Below are 24,107 nucleotides of genomic sequence, written 5' to 3'. Positions count from 1 at the left end.
CAGAAACACAGCAATATGTACCTACTTTCTGCTTAAAGCAGATTGCATCTGAATAATTCAAGCTGTCAAAGGTCATTAATTAACATCTACAACAGCGATTAATTAAAATCTCAATGCGTATCTGTGAATACTTGTAACGATGTAACAAACTGATATAATGATGGAACAAAATGTTTCAGAAACTGCAGAAATAAAGCCTCGAGCGAAATCTTTGAATGGCTTACAGAGTACTAAAACGAAGATTAAACGTGTTTTCAAAACGTTGACAATTTTTTTTAATGCTAAATTATGTACATTTACGTCTGTAAATGTACATAATTTTTTAAACTTATTCTGACAGTAATACCATGCCATTTAAAAATGTAAATATCATATTTTCAACAGTTTTTCGTGGTACCGATTTCACTACCATGACTACTAGAAGCTTTTGACTTCCTTTCTGGGTCCATGGCAATTGAAATAAATTCCTCTGATATTTTTTTGTCCAATCCTGTGTATGTTTGTGCTAGATCCACTTGATCTTCCCCTATAGAGGACATCCTTTTTGAAGACTCTGTTTTACCCTCAGTTTGTTTTTTCCTCTCTACAGTTTCTTCTTGTTCTACAGGCAAATGACGTTTCTGCTTTGGACGAATCTGTAATTATTATTATTTTAACAATTGTTTCAAAATGGAAATAATTTTAAACTAAGGAAATTATTTTGCTTATAATCAGGTGTCCATGATAAATATGCATTACTAAAATATAACGATTGGTACATTTATATTTATATATTTGTGTATTTAAATACTTCATTAGTTTTTTTTAGAGTTTCTATGATTGTTAATGGGTGAAATCGGACTCATTAAGTAAATGTGTAACAGTGTTTTATTTGTCCACATATATAACATTTTACACAAGAGAAAAATTGTTTTTTTTTTTTCAGACATATAAGATTTACTGTCTATAAACCTTATACGATGGAATTCGTTACGCTTCGCTTTCACAGATTCTAAAATCTCCTAAACGAGAAGCGTTTCGAATGGAATTACAGGAGACAAGTTCGAGCGTTATCAAGCGTTCCAGGAACTTTTTCCACGGTTACACAATTATATGCAAAGAGAAACAGCATTCCATTCTTGACTGCCAAATCAGCGTCGGAGATATCGACGGTTATTTGAACATGGCGATAACTCCTCGCGTGGATTGTGACTGGAATACGAAGTATTGTAACGAGTATGCTTACAATTTGCGATGGAGGACGCGCTGCGTATGGCATGTGCGGTAACATAGGAACGGCACCATAAGCTGGAGTAGCTATTGGCAGAGGTCCAGCGGGCATAAATCCTCCAGGAAACTTTGCAGGAGCGGCAGACATCGCGTAAGGTGACTATAATAAGAAAGAAAAAAAGAAACTTCTTACTACTGTTATTTCATTATCATTTTATAGAGGTTCTTATCACAAATTGGTTCTACGTGAAAAAATAAGTCGATAATGTAGAGCGAACATTTTTTCATATGATCTTTCTTTTTTGAGTAAATTGGCGTCGAAAATTCACGGAGTTGTTTTTTTTATTGATATAAAAATTGTTACAAGTAATTCTCATTTTCTTGCAAATGCAATTATGCTCTATGTACTTGATGAACTTTCAACGTCAATTTATTCCAAAAAAGAAGCTTCGTGCAAGAAAATGTCATTCTACATTTTTCGTTGATTTTTCAACGTAGAAGTACCTCCGTTCGAGTAGCGCATCTCCTAAAAAAAAGATCTTCATCTTTAAGTTTTATGTTTTTATCGAACAATAATGATTTTTCTTCATTTCACCTCATCTGATAGTCGATGTACTACACACGTTTGAATTCAACTTTTCGTCAGTCATATCAATCTGATAACAATAAAAAGACCCCATGACTTTCAAAATACAAAAAAAAAAAAAAAATATGACCTTGAAGGTTGAAGTCGTCAGTCACGATATTTGTCCTACTAAAACGGACAACTCTTTCTTGACATACTTTTTGTGTCGCGAAAAGTGTCGGAGATATAAAGATGAACAAGATAAACGAAACACCTTGTATATGTTCCTAGAAATTGTGTCATTGCGTGTAAGCAGTGGTAATTGCTCTAAAATGATCATTTACAACATACCATTTATCTGTTCAAAAAATTGTTTCCTTTGAAACTTATTTTCATTATTCGAAAGAAACTCTTTCGTCTTCTATTTTGTTCCTTTTTATGCACTTGGCTTTTACGTGGAAGACGTTGACTTTAAGCACGAAGTAAGTATTTCATATGAATTGAAAAGGGACTACTATAAACTGCCAGGAGTAATTGTTTTCATAAGATACAAAGAAAAAAAAAAAGAACTAAGCTATAAAAATTATTTGAAAAGAAAGATAAATAGTTAATTAAACTGTCTCGATTATATTCAATTTATTAGTTCATAACGCTTTCAAGGAGTGAAATATTTTGCGTGACATAGATTACATCGCACTGTTGACCTATTCCCTGAAGCATCTTTAAATTACAAAAGAACATCAATCAATCTCCATCTATTGCAAATCGTGCACTTCATCTAACGTCTACAAACATCATAATCATTAAATACAACTACGTACCCATTCACTCTAACTCACCTGTCATCAATATTCCATCAAGCATCAGCCTCCTTTCAATCACATCATTCAATCGTAAAAAAGAAAAGAAAGAAAAAGGATAAATAAATGAACAACACTTGTAACCTTACTGGATATTACAATTGTAACTATCAAATCTATCATCTACATCTTCAGTCATCCTAAGTCGTTCGTCATCGAGTCTCTATTAACACGCTCACTGCGTGCAATTCGTATTTATGTCACACTTGTGCGGGACGTATATTAAAAATCACGAAATTTCGAAACACAAAAAAAAACCATTCAGAATAATTCGCGTAAAGCACATATATAAAGCTTTACAACAGAGAAATACTAATTATTTGTTAGCATATATTATATCGTCACTTTGCTAGAAGAACTAAATGAATTTACTAATTTATATTTAAAAAGTGACTCTTCCGAATTGTCACATTGTTCTTGTTAAACAGTATAATTTTAATTTTAATTTCAGATAAAAATAACTCCATTTTTACAGTTACTTTCTGGAGATATCTGAAAATGAATGATTTTTCAAACGTGCCACTCTTCCAGCAAACCGACAGTATACAGCGAAAGTCCCATTAGCGGTGAACGTGTTAACCTCTTCCTAACCGCATCATCCAACCGCCAAACAAAGCAACATCGTACCTCATCATATACAAAATCCACCAACCAGAGAGCATACCAGGCATTTTCATTCAAACCATCCGATTACTACCATCCACCGCAAGAATCTTGCAACCATCTGAACCGCAAGCAAGCGCATACTCTGCTGGAAGCATTCCCCCGGCTCGGAGGGAATCCGAAAAGCGACAGCAGCTAGTGGCTTATCCTGCTGACACAGAAACACCTGCATCGAGCTCGTGCATCTCCGAAATGTAGGCACGAAGAACGCCCGAAGCGGCGGCTCAACGACGAGTTTCTCTCAACGCTCCGTCGTCTGAACTTTCTAGCTCGGGTGTCACTGACCTATCCCTACCTCCAATTTGCAGGAGGTCGGCCCGTAGTAGCCGCAAACGTAGGGTCGTGGGAGAGGATCCGGCCTCACCTGGATCATCGGGTGCATCTGTAGCATCGGCTGCACTACGTAAATTGGCTGGCTCTTCGGCACGTGGTTCTGCGCGGTGACCCACTGATGGACCATATTGCGGGTCTTCAGACGGCCGTCGTTCGCCACTTCGTCCACGTTATTGCCACGCAGACATCCGCACAGCTTCGGGGTCAAGGTCAGACAGCTGTAGCCGGAGACCAATAGTTCGGCCACGCTGGTCACTAGCAAACCAATGCTTGCGAGCAACCCCGCCCAGCCACCCTCCACTTCCGCTGTACCTCCGTCACCCTGTAACATTGTCAAACGGTTCAATCGTATTTTTTCAGAGTGGCCCATGTGAAACAGGTCACCTAATTATCTTCTTCAGCTATGGTTAGGTACGAGAAAAGTTTTATACGTAATTTAAATGGTTTCAAAGAGTGAATAAGATGAAAGAAATTCCTTTTTTTATAAATGTCATTTCTTTCTGTTCTTTCTCAAAGTTACCTATGTTTTTTTCTACTGTATGCTGTAGCAGACATTGACGTGCATTTAAGGGTGTATAAGAATACGATGTTAAAATGATCACGGACTCTGAAATTTTAAATCAAACGTGAAACTTCCATTTTTCTATCAAAACAATTTTTTCCCCACTTTATTCTCCCTTCCAAATCATTTAAATTACGTGTACAAATTTTCTTGTACCGCCATAGCTAGAGAAGATAATTAGGTGGCTTGTTTTAACGTGACCCACCCTTTATATCTAAGTTTGCTTCACATACACAGTGCCTCGATACTTATAAACAGAAGTGTATGTTTGTTACTATTCTTTTTTAATGTTTCTGTTTTTCTCTCCTCGTTTTATATGTAATAAAGACGTTAATAATAGCGACGATAATGTTTTCTTTTGGTCGTTATAGTTGCTATAGCTTCGTGTTACTTTCGTAATCCTTTGAGCGCCGAGGATTGCGATGCCGTTCGTTCGCAAGGTAAAGAAAAAGTGTCACAAACCCGATAGCGCTTCTTAGAACTGGAAGCAATAATTTTTTTCTGCATGTCTGCAGGATTGAAAGTGAGTAAAAAAGTAAATTTAACTTTGTGTATAAGTTTTTTAGTGCTTGTCCGTTCTACACTCCTCGTTTTCACCAAAAGTGCCTCTGGCACTTGTAGCGGAACTATTAGAAAGTAAGACGCGACTCGAAGGGCTACACTGTAGGTCACAGTAAATTAGTTGTAATAGGGAGATTAAGATTATTGCGATCGAAATGAAATTGTTACATAGAAATGTTAGTGTAGAATTGAAATGTGAATGAAATAAACGGCGGGTAGGAAGAATGTGATTGCAAATTATTTACTTAACGGCGTTCCGAGCCCACGGGGAAAGTCAGAATTTTAGCAGAATTTTTTCGTTCGTTAATAGCAACATTTTCTTATTAAAAAAGTTAAAGAAAAATAGGTATTGTTTGAGAAATCGTATTTCTGCTTTCAAGTAATATTTCTAAATTCTATCGTATGAATATGCATGAACATGATTTAAAAAACACGTGAGAAAAATTTGTAGGAAGTATGTACAACGGTTTTTGAGAAAAAGATACATAAAGTTGGCAAATTTAACATTTGCAAGGTAGACCTTTCAGCATATGAATGGGCAAATATTTTGCCACTGAATACAAAGCTACATTTACATCTGAATTATACGTATAATTTAGGTAATGCGCTGGTATACAAAGCGAATAAAGAAATATTCACTTTTCACGTACGGTTACTGTAGCACGCTATTATTTTCAATTTCTATTGTTCTTGTAGTCTCATTCTGTGTATACCATCAAGTGTACCATAAGCAGCAGGATCAACATTTGAATACCGCTTTATAAGTGTAAGATAAAAATTCGGACGTTTTTAAATTATACGCAATAATTAAAGTGCTCTTAGATAACAACATCAATCATAATTATTGTTTCCTTTTTATCAAATAAAAATGGAAAATTCGGTATTTAGAAAGATTCGTTTGTCGCAAATAGAATTTACCAATTCTAAAATGATTAAACCTCCGTTTTAACGTCAATTCTGCGCTCGATTCTTTCACGAACGTTTTCTAGATCCACGTTTAGCGTGTCTCGAAACGTTTCGCAATAGATCATCGACCGGAAGAGGCGCGTTCCATCGGGATTGAGAGGTGAAGCAATCTGTGAAATTTCACGATGCTGTGTGCCCTGACCGCGTTTTAGCCTTGGCATTGGAAACTTTCTCTGGCGGTCAAATGGTTCCAACGGCCCTGTTCCGGTTGGTCTGCCTCGCCGAAACCCGCCGATTCGACCAGTGGATGAGAAAACGATCAGAAACGAATTTAGGCCACTGGTGCCGCTTACTAATTGGGCTATGTACCGATCAGCGATAGCCATCGTTCGTCACCGTCGACGTTGTCACAACCGATCTTTGGTACTGTTCGAACATTCTGTTGTACAATGATGGAGAGGCAAGAGAAATCCGAAGGATGGAAATTAGACAATTTTTCCGTTGTGATTATCAGGGCAGAGCTATTAGTTGTTGTTGGTTTAACACTTTGCCGTATAGTAACGAGTCAGACTCGTGCCACAGATTTTGGTGAAAATCTGATAGAAACAGTTATATCGGTGCTAAAAATTCATTTCAATTTCAATTTTCTATTTAATTTATGAAATTTCATTAATCTATAATACATTAGCTTTTCTTACTTAATATAGTACGAGAATAGTAAATAGCTGACGCTTAGATGCACAGTCAGGAAAAAAAATCATGTGTTAAGGGGTTAATATACGTATTGGAAAATGATTAGAAATTATAAAATAATATTTACAGTTATATATACACATATTTAGGCACAGAGTTACGTGTCGATTCGACTTATAGATAATCGCGTGCAAAATAGGAAAGTCTACATTTCATTTGCATTCATAAAGTTATGCATCTCTATTTCCATCTGTATGTATTTAACGGAGACTATGTAAAATTACATAAGCATAAAAATTGAATAAAATCTGCTGGCAAAAAAGGAAAAGGAAGAAAACAAATAATATACCCCTATACAAAGTAGTACAATTTACAGCAAATTTATATTCGTGTAATTATATGTATGTACATTTCTTCTAATGAGATCACAGATAGGGAAGATCATGTATATACAATATTGCGTATCTTTCCAATTAACGATGATGAAATGCAAAATAGGATAGCTCACGTTACGTTTCCATTCAAAGAGTTACGCAAATGTATTTACATACACTTCCATTCATAAGCGTTAAGACACTCGCCGAATGTGAAGTATACTGAAATCTGCTGAACTCTGCTGAAATCTTCTAAAATCTACTGAAATCTACTAAAATCCACTTACTGAACTTAAAGCAAGCCTCACTGTCATTACAACTTCAACATAAAATTATTTGACAAAATTTATTGCAAAGTTATAAAATCCTAAGTAACTGTAACAATCATTCTGAAATCTCGGCTAACTTCGGCGAGGAAATGTAATTTAAATCATATAACTTTCTACACGAACATAATGGGTGTTTTAATACTTACGAACGGCAGTGTAAGTACACCTCTAGAATCGCAGAACATGGTGGTCTTTGCTAGGTTAATATCAGTTTGTTTATTGGTACAGGGGAATTTTTATCGATTCCTGCAATCCTGGTTTTCTGTTCATAGAGCATACAGAGATAGCACGGTAATAATTTTCCGACGAAGTCACCGTTAACTTCTTAGTAGCTGTACGTGGAATAGGCACGCGACAACAGAATATCCCCGGGCGTTGAATTATACTTATCGCTTCGTTAATGATTGATCGTAATTGGTACCTTCGCGTTATAATATGTATCTTCAGCAATCGCTAATGCAATCCGCGGAGTGAAAATCTTCGTTATCACCGAGGATGTGATAACTTAAGTAATAGTTACGTGAAAACTAGTGAAATGTTGACATAAATATTTATGCAAATATTCAACGATGAATAACTTTCTTGTAGGAGCAACAGAGGAAATTAACAGTATGTAAATAGATACTATTAGAATAGTAAACGGAATAAACTATTTCGATCATTTTCTTTTGAAAAAGTGACCAGTCAAATTTTAGATAATGAATCAATTTGTACAGAGTAATAAGGATTTAATTGAATTATAATTAAACGTGCTACGTTCTCAATAGAAATTTAGTATTTGTGATACTTTTATTTAGAGAACATTTGATTCGCGTAAAAAAATACTGAATGTTATAATGAAAAGTAAGACTGGTCGTGTAAATAATTTTCGAATTATTTAAAGCACTATATAACTTTTAGTTTTTATAAAACTTATTTGTAAAATTAAATTTCTCGTTTAAATAGAACTTTTATAGACTTCCATTTTAATTTTAATTTTATTTTATCATTGAAATTATAATAGAAATAATCCTTTCGAATATAATACCCGTAACATGCAGTATACGTTCTGTACATATAAACTGCGATGGTGGTGTAATGGTCAGCATAGTTGCCTTCCAAGCAGTTGATCCGGGTTCGATTCCCGGCCATCGCAGTGGATTTTTTTTAAGTGTTAATTTAGTTTTTACTTTTAATATTATTCCTCTGTTCACATTACTGCAATATTTACTTCGTATTATGCATAAAATTTCACGAATTAAAAAAACAAAATAGAAATGAGCAAAAATTGCATAGGAAAATCCATTGAAGAAAGTAATACTTTGCTAGTGTTGCAATCATAGAGTAACATTCATAAGGAAAAGAGGGTACCGGTGAAAGTACAGACAATACGTACCGGAACAGTGAGCAAGGTCACTTCCGGTGTCCTCTGAGAGTCCCTGACGATGGCAGTCAAGGCTGTAATTGCAGCCATATTCGAAAGGGCAAGGGCAATCAGGCTTGCTGCAAGGTGAGCCGTCGAAAAGCTGGAATTCGTCTTGCTCGACGATGTTGCAAGCGTGGCGACAACACCCAACGCTCCTGCGACAAGTGCACCCACACCTGCCCATAATCCAGCACCGGAACCACCTAATGCAGCCCCGTGAACTAATACCAGGATCCCAAACACGACGAGGACTATGCCTAGAGAGAATGAAATTTTCTTCTTAATCAAATTGAAGAATAATTAAAATATTATAAGAATATTATTTTCTATAAAAATTAGAAGGATATCGTAAAATATATTTCGAACTAGATAAGTACAAAACAAGGTATTATTTTGTAATTTGTTTTAATATAATGGATACTTCTGATTAAAACTGAAACTAACATGGAAGAAGGACGAATTTTTTAATTTCAGTTATAACAATTGCAGATAAAAGCGGTTTTTATTTCACAATGATAAGTAGAAGTAATTTTTCTGGTTCTTCCAGCATTCTAGCATTTTCCAATTTTCTCGACACTTGTACGAATTTATCATTGACAATGAAGTTTTGATACGTTTCGTTAAAATAAAACACTGACGTGACTAATGCGAAAAATATGAAGTATTTTTGTTCTAATTGGATCGAAGATGGAATTCTCTTTAATTCAAGACATTATAAATAATCAGTGTAAATAGTTTCATTTCCTCTTATTTTATTCGAACAGTCAAAAGAAATATTGGTCTCTTTAAATGTAGCCATTTCGGTTTTTAATATATATTAAATATATGTACATGAAGCGAGTGCTGGTAAACTATAAAGAAAACTATGAAATAACAGTTTCCTTCTGAAATGACATTCGTCTTTGTCTTCTGTATAAATAGCAGATTGCGTATGAACATTGTAATAATTGTAATTATTAGAGTGTCACCGGAGGACATCGAATCACAATGAATTGCAGTGTTAACGATTCTTTACGGTTTTCAAACGCACGGGAAGAGTTACACAAGTATGACTTTCTAAGTGAAATGTTTTCACTTTTACACCGATTTCTATGCAGTTTGGAGAAATGTCTGCTCAGTGGGCGCGCAATGGAAATTCGTACATCCTTCGTTTACAGAAGCTCAAAACAATCAAGACATTACGCGAAAGTAGAAACCACATTATCGCATTCACCACCTTGAGGCGTTTAAAAATAGGTAAACTTTGGGAATTTTTATATGGTTGGGATCCGTTTTAATGAGATAGGAAATAAAAGAATACTTCTTTCAGTGGAATATCAAACTCGAGGCACCTTGAGGCGTTTAAAAATAGGTAAACTTTGGGAATTTTTTTCACAGGTAACTGCTATATGAAAAGTTTCAATATTTTAAGAGGACATAAACGTAACTTTCAACTTTTTTCTCCAATTTTTAAAAAGTAGAAATGTTGCAAAACGGAGGAGTTATTCGCTAATTGCGTAAAAAATTACCTTTGAACATTTCTACAAAATTAAATAATAGAGATATCCATAAAACTGTACGCTAGACTGTAGGTAATAATTGTTTATTTATCAATCAAAAAGAATTCTTTATTTCAGACGTTTTATATATGGTTTTTGAATTACTAGATATTTTACTTCCTTATAGCTGCCTCGTTTTTGCTTGCATTTACATTTTATTGCTACAATTTCCTAAGAAAAATTGTGCAGACATTTAGATGGAACTGTGTTTTTTCACTTTTTGCACGAATCAGTGTTGTTTTAGCTTTAGGTTACTTAAGAAGCGTTTTCTTAATAAGATGTATCATCAAGGACACGCGAGAGAATTTGTGCGGATAATATATTCAGATTAATTTGAATAATCTTTACTATCGCAGATCGCGTATAATTAATCTGGAATTTACTATCTGTTTGGAACTAAATTGCTTGCTTAACACGTTTACCGTGAAGTTATTAAATAGATTAGCTTCGATAAAACAGGTTTCCATGATCACCGTTACCAGACGACCGACAACTGTCGACTTTTCAACTGTCAATTGTACTATTATTATTATTCGCGTATTGTGGAAACAATTGTTACAACCTAACAAAATAGTATTTCTAATTTCCTTACATTCAAATGACGTAAGTGAATTATTACAAATAGTACTGCATAATTGAAGAAATATCATTTCACAACTATTATCGTTCCAATTACGTTAGTTTCAAAATCACAGTTTCAATTGCGTTAGTTTCAAATACACTTTTACCTCCTCTTCCAAGCGCAAAGGATTAATTCGTCAAACAAAAGTTTACCAAAATTCTGTAATTATCGTATTTCAAAGAGATTACATATCCTTTCGATTGTCTGCAATGAAATTTACGAAAAACTTATTATACTTTTTCATGTATCACTGTCAATAATTTTAATAAATCTCTAAAATTTGACTTACCAAGAAGCAACTGTCCACAAGAAGTGAACATGAGAAGATTCGTTTCATCCTTAGACTCTACGTTCCTCAACTTCTGCCGATCATTCGGATGTTGTTGCGTGTGCGGTTGCTGCTGTCGTTGCTGTTTCTCAGAAATCAGGATCTCCTTCGAGTGCTTCGATTCCAGACAGCTTTCCGGCTTCGAATCCGATGTACTCGATTCCTTCGACTCCTTCGAGTTGCTCGAATTCTGACTTCTGACCGTCGAGTCAAGCGCAATCGCTGCGTCCTCCATGCTTCTTCGTCTCTCTTCGTTCAGAAGGATGTTTCTAATCGCATTACTGCATATAAACATACACACCTGTTCCTCGTTGTTTCTTCGCTTTTGAACGTTCAGGGACGTTTTCTCTCGTTCAACTTTTATCGCTCATTATACCAATTCTCTTTTTTTTTCTTTTTCTTTCTTTTCTTCGTTACTTGCTCTGCTGTATTTGTTCTCTTTTTTCCCCACGTAGTTTATATTTTATGTAATTTTCAAAGTTCTTTTAATACTAGCAATGATTATGAATTATCTTCTTTTTCTTTTTTTTTAATTTTTCTGCTTTATTATTATTCACGTTGATGATTGAAATGTTTGGATTAGTAGGCGCGTGTTGTAGATGTCTTTTAATGTGAACGTTTGAGGTTAGGTTAAATTTGAAGCGACATTTTTAAGTAGATTTTTTTCAGTTGATTCATAGCGAGTCTTCGTGATTATGCTGTGCACGTGGTTCGATAAAGGTCAATAGACGCTGTAGTCGCTGATCCGGTTGACACAGTCCGTTGAATCCCAACGATCTGTAAATTAAGCAAGCAAGAATTACGTTGATAACCGTCCAACGGTGACCAGATTGCGGTAGGAGAGTACGTTCGATTTCTATTCAGAGATAGTTATATCGTAAAGTAATATTCTATTGAAATAAAGTCTTTGCTTTGATATTAAAACATCGAACGAGACAGTGAGAATAGCTTAGCTTATCTGAAAGAGAAGATAGTTTAATAGTAACAGATAGCTTGGTTCTACATTTTAGTCTTACACACACACAGACTCATTTACTCCCTTACTCACTCATTCGCACACACACTCACGCACTCACTCACTCATTTACTCACACACTTACTCTCTCATTAAGACACTCACTCACTCACACGCTTACTCATTCACACACTTACTCACTCACTCACAGCTCACTGAAAAATTCTTGATTTTATTAGTAAATTAAATTAATGTAATGGCTTGTATTAGAGCAGATATAGTAAAATGACGCAAGTCGTTGAATATCGTCGGTTGATTCTAGAAAAATCATTTCAGCATCTGTATCTTAGAATTAACATAATACTGCTACTAACATTTCGAGTTAATTTTAACTGTAAAATTCGATCACAGTACCAATTCCAATAACAGTTTCTTTCTTATCAATTACAATTAATACAACAATTTAGTATATTAACCAGTTTGCCGTCTGAAATTCGAATATAATCAGTAACACGTTCGACCGGTGTGAGGAAGAACCGGGTGTTTGAACGAAGATTGAAAGCGAATTGTCATAAAACTTTCGAAAACTTTCAGAATAAACGCAACAACGATTTCACGTAATATTATTTAACGATACGTGTCCTTTCGTTTTTCAACATCGTCTCTGGCGATAGCTCAATAAACTCAGCCGTTGCAGTTACCTGAAACGCATCGTAAATTGACCCTGTTACGTTTGCTGGCCAAGGAAAATACAACTCGACGTTCAATGTCTGTAAATCAAGTACAGTTAAGACGGCCAGCCCGGAAAAATTCTGTGGTTCACGATGTGCAGCGACCTTGAAGTAACACGAACTCGTCCTTGTTCCGTGGACAAACCGGAGATATTTTGAAAGAATAAACTGGACTTTCATTTGATTCCGCATTCGTTGAGCGAGACACCATGTGTCTACAGTTTTTATATGAAGAATTTGTTGTCGATGTCATCATACGGTTCTAGTAACGTTAAAGCATTTTCCCCTCCGTTTTTTTTTTTTTTTTAAGTAATACCAGGAAATGGCAAAGAATTTCGAAAAAATAAAGAAAATCAATGTGCAAATGTTTCGATAAAACTATCGAAAGATTGAGAAATATGATACAGTGTATTCGTTATCAGAATTTTATTATTCCTTTCATTTAGATAAACATAAATTTATCGAAGAAATGAAAATTAGTATGTCGGAATAAAGATTCTAAAATTATACTTTAGTTTTATATTTGATTCAGCTTATATTTAATAAAATCAATATTACACTAGTTTCTAATAGAAAAAAAAAACCGTGAAAGGTTATATCGAAATGCAGTTTAGCTACTGAATTTTTGTACCAACTTTCATTTCTAATTGTATACAACTTTGTAACTGAATGAAAACTAACGTGAATACATTCTCTATTTCTAATTCTCTATGCCAGATGTAAACTGGCAACGTATTATGTACTCTTAAACACAACGAAACTATCTTTACCACCACTTACCATGTACTTAATTTTCCACCTATTACTTTTTCTCTTTATCGTTTCATTCACTTATTGTAAACAGACCCACCCACCTTATAATTAATAGCCTCCTCTTTGCTTCACACTTTTAACATATTCAGTGCGTAAATCTGTTTGTAAAATTCTAAGAAACATTGTGGACTTTATCGACGTTACTACACGCTGAATATTTCACGGTAGACGAAACCAGCGTGCACGGTAAATTTCTGACCGGAAAAGAATCCGCGCGCTATCTGCCGAGGAATCGCGATAAATTGCTAGCCAACACGCATGGGAATCCTCATGGCGTGCGCTAAATGCTACAATTGTTACAACTGGTCGAATACGAATCGGCCAGAGGAACAGTGGTTTTTCACCTGTTCGAAATGATATTTCCACTGGACAACGAGCAAGACTTTCACACGTAAACGTGTATCTTTTACAGTTACGTTGTTAACTACACACGACCACTTATTTTACACTGTTACCCGGTGTAAGCATCATCTCCACCGTGGATTGAATCATCGCATTAATTTGAATGCGAGATTTGCGTAATTGCGGCGTAATTGTTTGTTTGAAATGTGAAATTTGAATTGAAATTGTGATCAAATTATTAGTCTAGAGCGATTGTACAATAGTGCTACATAAATAGATTGATTTCGATTAGTGACTTTTATGGTGTAATTCTTTAAGGTTAGTTTACCACTGTTATATTTACATATGTGAACTATTCTTAAACAATTTCATTGTATTACCAATTAAATGGAGGGAAATTATTCAATAACTTTCAACAATAATTTCATTTTTAAAAGGTGTAAATATTAAAGGATTGAACAGAAGTGTAAGTAAGTACTTGTTTCTCATATTTCATTGTATTTTTCAGAATCGCAATTGAATTGTTTTACGAATCGATTTTGTATGGAACATTGTGAATAAAAGAAAAAAAAAAAACACTTAATGGAAATATATATAACGCAGAAGAGTTACGTATAAATTTTTACTAATTAAATTTGTACGAGTAATAGAATTCCTCTAATGGAACTCGTTTACTATTAAATCAAATTTTTATAAAGTAATTATTTGGTCATTTTCTATCCAAAATTGTCAAGCAAAATATATAGCTTAGAAACAATTATTTTGAAAAATGATTTGTTATAAAATGTAACTATTAGAATTCATAGAAATAATTTACATACAAATATAAATATTTTTCAAAGTAATTCGTAGGCACCTTTCATCCAATCACGAAAGAAATCGTTCGAATAATGAATCATTATATTTTATATCATCTTCTTACATAATATTTAGTTTAACTTAAAGAAAATAATTTATGTATATACATATATTACAGTTTACACGTACAATTTACCAAAATTATTGACAAAGGGAGAAAGAAATTCTCTAGAACGATTAAATTGTAAGTCTTTCACGTAGTTCCATATCAAACAAATTATTCATACGCAGATATAAATCTTTCCCAGAATAATAATTTACACAGACCTTTCACCAAATTACCAGGGAAATTGTTACAGTACTAGACATGCTTCGAATCAAGACTTCTCTATCACCTAAGATCCACTTGCATATCTTCTCGTTTATTGTTTATTAAAACTCTCACTAACTTATAAGAAGCATTCTTTGATCGTCAAACCTACGATTTGAAACCATTTCGCACGATCTCGTTTCCTAGATCGAGAGATTTTCCATTCGCTACCAAGCCTAATCCTTTAAGGATGTGTAAATGTTCCACCTTACAACAATTTATGAAAATCCTTTGCTAAATAGAAAAAAATGTATCTGTCATCAGTCGATTTATTGTACTTTAAAATTAAAATTTCACACAATTTAATGTCCTTATTTAACTAGAATTCTTCAATCATCAATGATTATATTATTTATACTAGCAATTCAATTATAAATTTTCTTTGATAAAATCTTTCGAAAAATCATGAGAAACATTCATTTTGTGTAAAATTAAAAAATAAATAAATATGAAAATTAATGTGTAGCGCTATCCTGTTTCATTATTTCAACTAGAATTCCTTAATTATTTACAATTCTTTTATGTTTAAAACAACTTTTTAAAATAATTCATTAAAAGTTACTGCCAAATCATAGACTATTACTAAACCTACTGCGTTCTAAAACCAATACCTTAGATCGTTTCTTTTGTTTTCTCAACAAAACTTTTTTAGATCACCTATAAATAAATTTTTTAATTACAGAAATTGATTGTATTTAGTTTAGTAATTTATCTTTTTATCATTATATTTTGGAATATAATCTATCCTTCATAAATCCATCCTTTTATAATATATCTCGAAACTAATCTCTCATAAGATTTCGTCTTGTATCTCGCTGAAACTTCCTTAATCATTAACGTCTCCTGTGTCTCATTATCAAGAATCTCTCTCATAACAGTTCATCGGAACCTTTCACCAAATCAGAATATTTCTTTCATCAAACCGACTGCCTCTCGAAAACAATCATCTCACGTGATCTTATTTCTATTCTCAATAAAAATCCCTTAATTATTACTATAATTTTGCTATTCTACTTTCTACGAATCAATTTCTCATAACAATGTATCAAAACACCTCACCAAATTATAAGGAGCATCTTTTTATTATCAAACCTACGATCGCGTAATCTCATTCCCATTCTCAACAAGCATCCCTCGATAGTCAATAATTATTTTACTTTATTCTTCAAGAACCAACTACTTACAACAATTTACCGTAAAACCCCTTGCTAAATCATACGAAACATCATTTCCTCCAAAATACCAAATTTCCTTGCCTCTAGGATCCTTGCCCAAAATCATGTGAGATATCACATCGTCCAAAATACTAAATGTCAAGCAAAATATTTCCTCTAAGATAGATTGCTCAAAATCATATGAAATATCATATCATGGAAAATACTAAATCTAGGATCGATTGCCCAAAATGATCACCCCTCGCTAAATCATATGAAATATCATATCACCCAAAATACTAAATTTCAAGCACGATCTTGCCTCTAAGATCGATTACTCAAAATCGCCTAAAATATCACATCACCCAAAATACTGAATTGCAAGCAAAATTTTGCCTCTAGGATCGATTGCCCAAAATCATGTGAAATATCACATCACCCAAAATAATACTAAATCTAGGATCGATTGCCCAAAATGATCACCCCTCGCTAAATCATACGAAATATCGTTTCGTCCTATACAACCTATTGCATAGATTTTGCATCTAGTACCGATTGCCTCTCCTCATCATCGCGAAAAAAAAAAGAACGTCATCGTCACAGCATCCATCACAGTTACGACGCAAGAGCAACGGGAAAATCGGCGCTGCATCCCGCAGTTTCACTCACCGGTGAACCGCGGGCGGCTGGAAACGGAAGCGCAGAAGGATCACGAATGAACGTACCAGAGGTCGACGTAACTTGTCACCGCTCGTCTTCGCTCTGGATATCACATGATCCACCACAGAGGATCTCAACACACTTCACTGATCGAAACGTCACGCACTTGCGTTAACGGTTGCACCCCGTGCAAATCGCGGTCAGGTACACGTCAAGGAAGAGCTAGAAGGATCTAGACAGACAGACAGAGCTAACTCTTTCGACACTCTCGTACAACCGGCTGCTTGTACAACCGATCGGTGACTGGAGTGTTGCTCGCGCGGCACAGCTTTGCGACTACTCTCCTCGCGCCTTTCTCCGTCTCTCTTTCTTCCTTTGCATCGCGGTATGCCGATCACCCCCTACCTCTCTCCCTCCCTCTATCGAATGGTCGCTGTTCTTTCCTCGGAACAGCCCGAAAATTGCTCAACGACCGATCGGCGATCCCTAGGCGCTAGGTAAATCGCTAGGCTAACGCGCGCGCCGGACACCGTGGGAATTAAAGGTTTCCGGCCAGAGGAAATCTTGGCTAGATTATGCTTCAGCGTGTGGCGTAAGGGGCAAAAGTACATATGTATATCTGCTTCTAGGAATGTGCGTTAAGGGTTTCTCGTAGACGTCTCTGATATTGTCTATTGTCAATATATCAGGCTTATCAAGATTATTGTACGTGCAAAGGGACGATCAATGTATGAGCCACTTGGAAGCCAAAATTATTAGTATCAAAGCACATGTCTTAATTCGTCATACATAGAAAAAATTTAGTATATTTTATTTCACGGAGTTAGTCACGTTGGATTCTGAGTGGCTCATACATTGTCACTACAGTATTGACAATATATATTTATCGTACGAACCCTGAAATATTAGCAATATATGAGCCACTCAGAAGCTACAATGATTAACTCCATGTTTTGATATTTTGCCAATTTTAGTATCAAAGTGCATGTCTGATGCTTAATTTTTCATAAATAAAACAAATTTAACGAATGTTATTTGACAGAGTTAGTCACTTTTGCTTCTGAGTGGCTCATATATTGATCGTCAGAACGCTCCTTAAGATTGATGGAAGAAATACGAGGTAAAGTTTTTTCACTTGAAATATTGGAGATCGTAGAAGTTAGATTAGTATGATGCATCTCGAATTCTATTGTAAGTAGTGCTTTTAGTTCTTCAGTCCTTTGTAGTTCTAAGACGAAAATTCACAGGTAAAGATTTCTTTATTAACCTTCACCTTTTTTAGAAATTTTAAACCTACTGTCATTCTGGTACTGTGATAAACATTTCCTATGTTTCAAGATTAAACGAAAATGCACACTCATATGCAGATAAAAAATCAGGACTGAATTATAAATTTAGATCCTTTATTGTAACTTAATTTAACACTTTCTCTATTAAAGGTGACTATAGTCTTTCATCATTAAATACTATATAGCTATAGACAGAGGGTGTAACCCGTAGTAACGAAAAGGTTAAGGTCTGAATTCTAAAATGTGATGTAATACGGGTCTAGATCTTTCTGTATGTTGGTTAACGTATAGAAAAGTTTACGGTTCAACTTGATATTGCTTCTTTATAAATTTTGCGAATCGTAATTTCTCGCTTATGCTGTAAAGCTTGCAGCTCCGATAATCGAAAGTTTCTTAATTGCTTACAATTTTATAAACATTTAACAAGGTTATTCTTTGCGAAGGGAAGATAAAATATTAACAATTATTATCATATTTTTAATAGCAGAAGAGAAAGCCACAAAATGATATATTTTCATTGCTTTATATTACGTGAATTTTTATTTATCTTTGTAATCGAGGTAAAATAACAGCGAATAAGAAAAGAAGAATCTTTCATAGATGTTTTTCATTACTCGTCACTTTCATTGCAAATGTCTCAAGTCACTTATTTGAGAAAGTAATATAAGATTAGATAATTTTTATACCCTGATGCTTAATCACAATGTCTTTGGTTTGAGTTAAAAAGATGACTATTAATATATTTTCTAGAAGAAACACAATCTTATAAATTTGAAAATCATTTCGATTTCGTATCGACAGGCAGGAACAATTAAGCCACGATTAGGTATCAAGATTAATGCAATATTTAGAATCCGTTTAAGGAATACTTTACTTACACAATATGAAGCAAGCCTATTGTCGTTACAAGTTTAGTATAAAATTATTCGACACGCAAATCGTTACAAAATTATTAATATCCTAAAAAAAAGATTATTCATTATAGAATCTCAAAGTATAACGCGTACATATGTATATTTTTAACTTTGGCGAAATGTAATTTAAATTACATAATACATACTTTCTGCTGAACAATTGGTTTACAACAATTAGTAGAAATGCAAGGAAACTAAAAAAAAAAAGTTGCTTCAAAAAATTACATTTGAACAAACGAACGTATTCCAATTTGCTACCAAAAAGAAGATAATTTTAAACAAACGAAAAATTGTTAAAAGAATTCAAACAATGGCTACTTTTTTACAATCGAACGCCCCAAAGTAAATTTTCAATTTGCTTTGAAAATTCCATCAAATTTTTCCACGACGTAGTATCGAAACGACGAGGAAGAAGGAAGAGAGGGAATTGTTCCACGTCTCGAACATAAATTTTCACGGTTGATTTTGCGCGAGGAAAATTTTCTTATTTCCGCGTTGCTGGCGGCGCCGAATTAGCGACGCTGAATTTTTCTTTGACCGATACGGCGGCCGAATTAATTGGAGGAGACATTTTTACGTGTGACGCAAAAGGTCGCCGCGGTTTCTAATACTTTCTAGCGGCAGGTGCGAAGTGAAACGTCACGGCGAATTGATTTTCCACCGGTACACAGTGATCGATGACGAGCGGGACAATGCGCCGCCTTGCACCGCCGCTTTTCAACCGAACGATTCCTATCCCGTGCAATTGACATTTATTAAAAAATGTTGCAACCACATATACTGCCTATGGCAGTGTAACATAATAGCGGAACTTCCTGTTCCGAGAATAAGGGATAAACAGGTTGAACGCGAGGAATGCAGTTAATAGAATAAAGAAATACTTATAAATCTGTGAATTACTTGCTAACAGTAATCAAGCTATTGTAAAATGTCGTATTGATTACTTAAAAAATCGTTACGAAGTTGCTACTGCAAAGTTGATTCTCTTCTTTCAATGGCTTAAAACACGTATTTCGTTGCAAATTATTACAGATTTCTGAATGCTTGTCCGTTAGATTGGTGCATTTATTTTCTTAGAAATGTCCTTTAATTCGAGACATGCATTATTCGTTGTTGCGATCCATTAGGAGCGTTTTAACAAGGATTATTCCTAACTTGCAAGACAATCATCAGCTCTTCTAAGTTAGAACGTGTATTCTTCTTCCGTGAAACACGCAATCTTTCGTGTGCATCGTGTCATTACGCGTATCTTTCCATATTTGACCGAGCAAACTCTCACGATCTATAGATCTATTCTACGGGCGACAATCTACCACTCTAAAAGGGATCTAAATTTTGATAGAAAACGCATTTCCTGACAATTGTATCACGTACGTGTCTTTTTCTTGTTGAAATACGAAAGCGCAGAACATCGGTGTTCAATTAATCACAACAGCAATGAATTCCTAGAAAATGATCGTTTGGTAACTCTATGTTGAAGCAATCGAATAATCGAGACGCTGAGGAGTTAAATAACTCCGGACTCGATGAAACTGGATTGAGGGTAATTGAAAATTTCGCAAGTGACTTGATAAAAAAAAAATTTGAAATGTGGAAAAGTCTGAAGTACAAGCTTGACGTGAGATCAGTGATATTTCATGGTATAAAAGTTTGTAGACGATACTTGCTGCAGATGTACAAAAGGATATCATTGTTAATTTTAACATTCGAAAAATGATTTAATTTAACCCCTTCGCTTCGGCATATTTTAATGCGTAACGTGGGTGACTGACGGTAAATTTTTAACCACGGCTGCAAAATTTCTTATTTCGGCCGTATCGTTTTAAAATTAGGTTTAATCAATCAAGGCGGAAGTGCGTAAATGATAAAATTTAGCATTAAATTAAGGTGGAAGTGCATCAAAAGGCCTCAACAGTACAGTGCGAGCAAATTTCCAAAACGCCTTTAGGCGCCAATAGTAATGAAAGGGTTAATAAACTTATTATTTCAGAATTATTCTTTTTTGTATCATTTCTTTGAACTGATTTTCACAGGAATAGTATGACCTCCCAAAATATTTGAACAAACTAAATTAATCCTTATAATACGTTCCATTGTTAAATTCAATTATTTCGAAGAAGTTTCTTTCCCCCACTTGTTCCGGCCATGTAAAGCCAAACTCACCAAATTCCTTCACGTGACAATAGTATCAACGAAAATTCCGTTCGATTCGAATGTCTCACTCGGCGAGAACATCTTTGAAATCGAATAGCCAGTATCGGTCATTCGTGATAGGATGCCTTTATTCCTGACCGTGGTTCGTTACGTTACGTGTTGCATGCTCGTCTCGCGGTATCCACGGCTCGCTTATGCATCAATGCGATCCGTATGCACACGAATGCACACGGGGACGTTGATTCCGCGTGTGTTTCGCACAGAGTTCGCCGTACTCTTCTCGTCACGGTGTTCGACTCTCTAAACCCTCTTCCGAAGTGGCCTCCGGGGCGCGAACATTGCCAAGTTCGCCCCGTAAACACGACGGGCCAATCAAAAATCAATTTCGTTGGAGTAACGCAAGCCGGAATGATTTACAACGCTCGTGTGGTTATTTTCTGGTTTTTCATGTTCCACGCGATATCGAAGGTGTTGAATACGAAGTGAGTGATTTGTGAAGACAGGTATGAAGTTACTGTTCTGTGTATTGTACAAACGGATGTTTTTTTAGAGCATTGCATAACCGTGCAGTTTGTCGTTATCGTGGTGTGATTTGATACAAATCATGCAAAGTGGTCTTTACGAAAGGATCTACTGCTGTGTTTCAGCGTTTAGGTGAGGTTTTTCTGTAAAGAAATGCCCTTCTTGCCCCTGTGCCGCCCCGAGGGCAAACTCCTGAGCTGGGTACGTCGATCGTGTTCTCAAAGCAGTCGCATCATTCCTCTTTTTTTTTTTTTGTAAAGAAAGCAAGGTGTGAACCAGATTTTCTATTATTAACAGCCATATTATTCTATACCGTATTATCCTATACTACTGAATGAACTATGTAAAATGAGGTTGAGTATCCCTTTCAAATCTGAACTTCAATATTGTTGTCAAACTGGATTGGTTGAGGATCAGGGACCAAGAGAGAGGAGTATAACGTCCACTTTATGCCATGAATGGTTTTAAAGCTCAAAGTTTCACTTTTTGGGTAATGAAGTGGACCAAATGTGACCATAGAAGGAGGAGACGATAAAACATTACTTCATAGTTAAATTTGCAGAGAATTTTGAATATTTTGATCTCTAGAATTATTTGATTACATTCTGCATTTAATTGTGAATTTCCATAATTTGTTGAATGGCACATTCGTGGTACTGGCATAAGGGAGAGGATATACTTTGATTTGCTCGTCAAGATCATCACTTACCTCCGCAGAATTAGCGTAAAAATTATAGATCCTCGAACAATTGAAGTCAAACCCTTCATAAAGAAAGTAACCTCCGCGCGAATTACCACGAAAATGTAATGATTCAATCAACGGTCACACAAAGTTAATTCAGCGTATAATGGTGTGCGCTACAGTTTACTTCTACTTGAGCCATTCATAAATTAAAATGGAAAGTGCATATATAGCAATTCTAATTTTAAAAGTCATTGTTCAATGTGATTTTACTGATTACGTTAGTTAACATAGATAGCTTTAGATTTCGTTGTGGAGAAGGAAAGTACTTTGTTAAATTGTCTTGCCATTTCCTTAACACGATAGTCGTTAAGAATTTATCGCTGTTATTATATAGAAGAAAGTTGTTCGAATCGCGAGAGAATGAAAGTCAAGTGAAATTTTGTTTTTGAAGAAAATACTAACGTAAAAATAAAAACGTAATATATACACTGTATTTTCTAAACGAGATCCATTCGGTTGATACAATTATTAAGTTCTACTGTTTTATTACTTCTTGTATTCGGTTTTCATAATATCGTTTAATGCATGAAATATGAGATATTTCAAACAATAAATAAGCATTTGAAATAAAACAAATTTGTATGAAACTGTTGATAACTAACTGAAAATAAGCACACATTAATCTTTAATTAATCATAACACAATATATATCATAAAATGTATAACACAAATATAAACAAATAAATATTTCTTTTTTTTTAATCTACAACGTTAATATTATCTAAGAAATAAGTTCTCTAAATTCGAATAAAATCCATATAATATTTCTTCTTGTTATGCGCTCCAGATTTATCTCCTAAGACAATAGCTACTCATGATTAATATTTCATACAATATTTTTTTTCTTGTTTCGTATTCCAGTTTCAGCCTCACCATTTTTATGCCCAACTGAATCTCTTACTTTATAGTTTACGATTATGAAAAGAAAAACACTGTGTGCTTTAACGTTATTCAAAAATTAAAAAACTTTTATAACACGTGAAATGTTTTGCCTAACCTAACCTTAAATTTCTTTCTCAAAAGTAAAGTAAAGTATAAGTTTCGTCTCTTTACGTCTTCTAACCACAAATTTAAGTCTCGAAATACTGGCAAACTATACGAAAATCGGCCTGTATATCCGTGTACTGCTAACAAAATTTGTGGTATCGCCACAAAATTAATTTTCATAGAGCGTGCACTAACGTCGAAGTAATGCACTTTGAATCGAATTGGCGGGGAATTCAAAATGGCGCCAAGCTGGCGAGATCTTGGTAAATAGCACGAGTTCTCCGAACTTCCGACTTTTCTACATGAACGACGTTCTCTATTGACGTAATGATGATCATGGATAAACGACGATTGCGATAGAAACGCGATCAACGGTCTTCCTGCGATTTAATCATATGCGATTATTTGAGCAACTGCATATCGGACGAGTCAATTGATTAATTATAACGTGGCTCGCGCGGGAAAATGTTTCTAGGACTTCTTGTTACTTTCTATATTCACGTTTGGGTATCCTTTTCGTTCACATCACTTGTACACGATAATTTTAGCACATTTATTAATGTTCCGTGCATATAATTAATTTGCGATCATTTGACAAAGAATAAAATGTTTTATAATAGTTATTTATGTTGTTATTATGCACAATGATTTCAAACAAAGATTCCTATAAAAATGACGACAGAAAACAAAGTACACTTAATTTTCTTACAGTGCTTTTCAACGAT

General features: G+C 34.7%; 2 protein-coding genes and 1 non-coding gene across 3 annotated transcripts in view; 1 reads left to right on the top strand and 2 right to left on the bottom strand.

Annotated features, from left to right (window-relative positions):
- Positions 1–377: 377 nt before the first annotated feature.
- LOC108572565 lies at positions 378–11,218 on the bottom strand. Its single transcript, XM_017934824.1, has 5 exons — positions 10,910–11,218; positions 8,431–8,717; positions 3,662–3,952; positions 1,226–1,369; positions 378–635 (listed from the first exon to the last, which is right to left on the bottom strand). Exons 1-5 carry the CDS (start codon positions 11,181–11,183, stop codon positions 378–380), a joined length of 1,254 nt encoding a protein of 417 aa, XP_017790313.1. The 5' UTR covers positions 11,184–11,218.
- On the top strand, positions 8,119–8,190 carry Trnag-ucc. Its single transcript has one exon. It is a non-coding gene; the product is annotated as a tRNA-Gly (tRNA).
- Positions 11,219–11,470: 252 nt separating the features above from the next.
- LOC108572576 (cytosolic endo-beta-N-acetylglucosaminidase) overlaps positions 11,471–24,107 on the bottom strand; it is a 58,664-nt gene continuing 46,027 nt past the window's right edge. Inside the window, exon 9 of the mRNA XM_017934837.1 lies at positions 11,471–11,725. Within this exon, the coding sequence (XP_017790326.1) occupies positions 11,670–11,725 (56 nt within the window). The 3' untranslated portion in view covers positions 11,471–11,669. The remainder of the gene's footprint in view (positions 11,726–24,107) is intronic.

Source organism: Habropoda laboriosa, unplaced genomic scaffold, assembly GCF_001263275.1.
Source record: "Habropoda laboriosa isolate 0110345459 unplaced genomic scaffold, ASM126327v1 scaffold147, whole genome shotgun sequence".
In the NCBI taxonomy this organism is placed as follows: Eukaryota; Metazoa; Arthropoda; class Insecta; order Hymenoptera; family Apidae; genus Habropoda; species Habropoda laboriosa.
The sequence above is the reverse complement of the archived record's forward strand: the minus strand, read 5'-3'. Positions and strand labels throughout refer to the sequence as shown.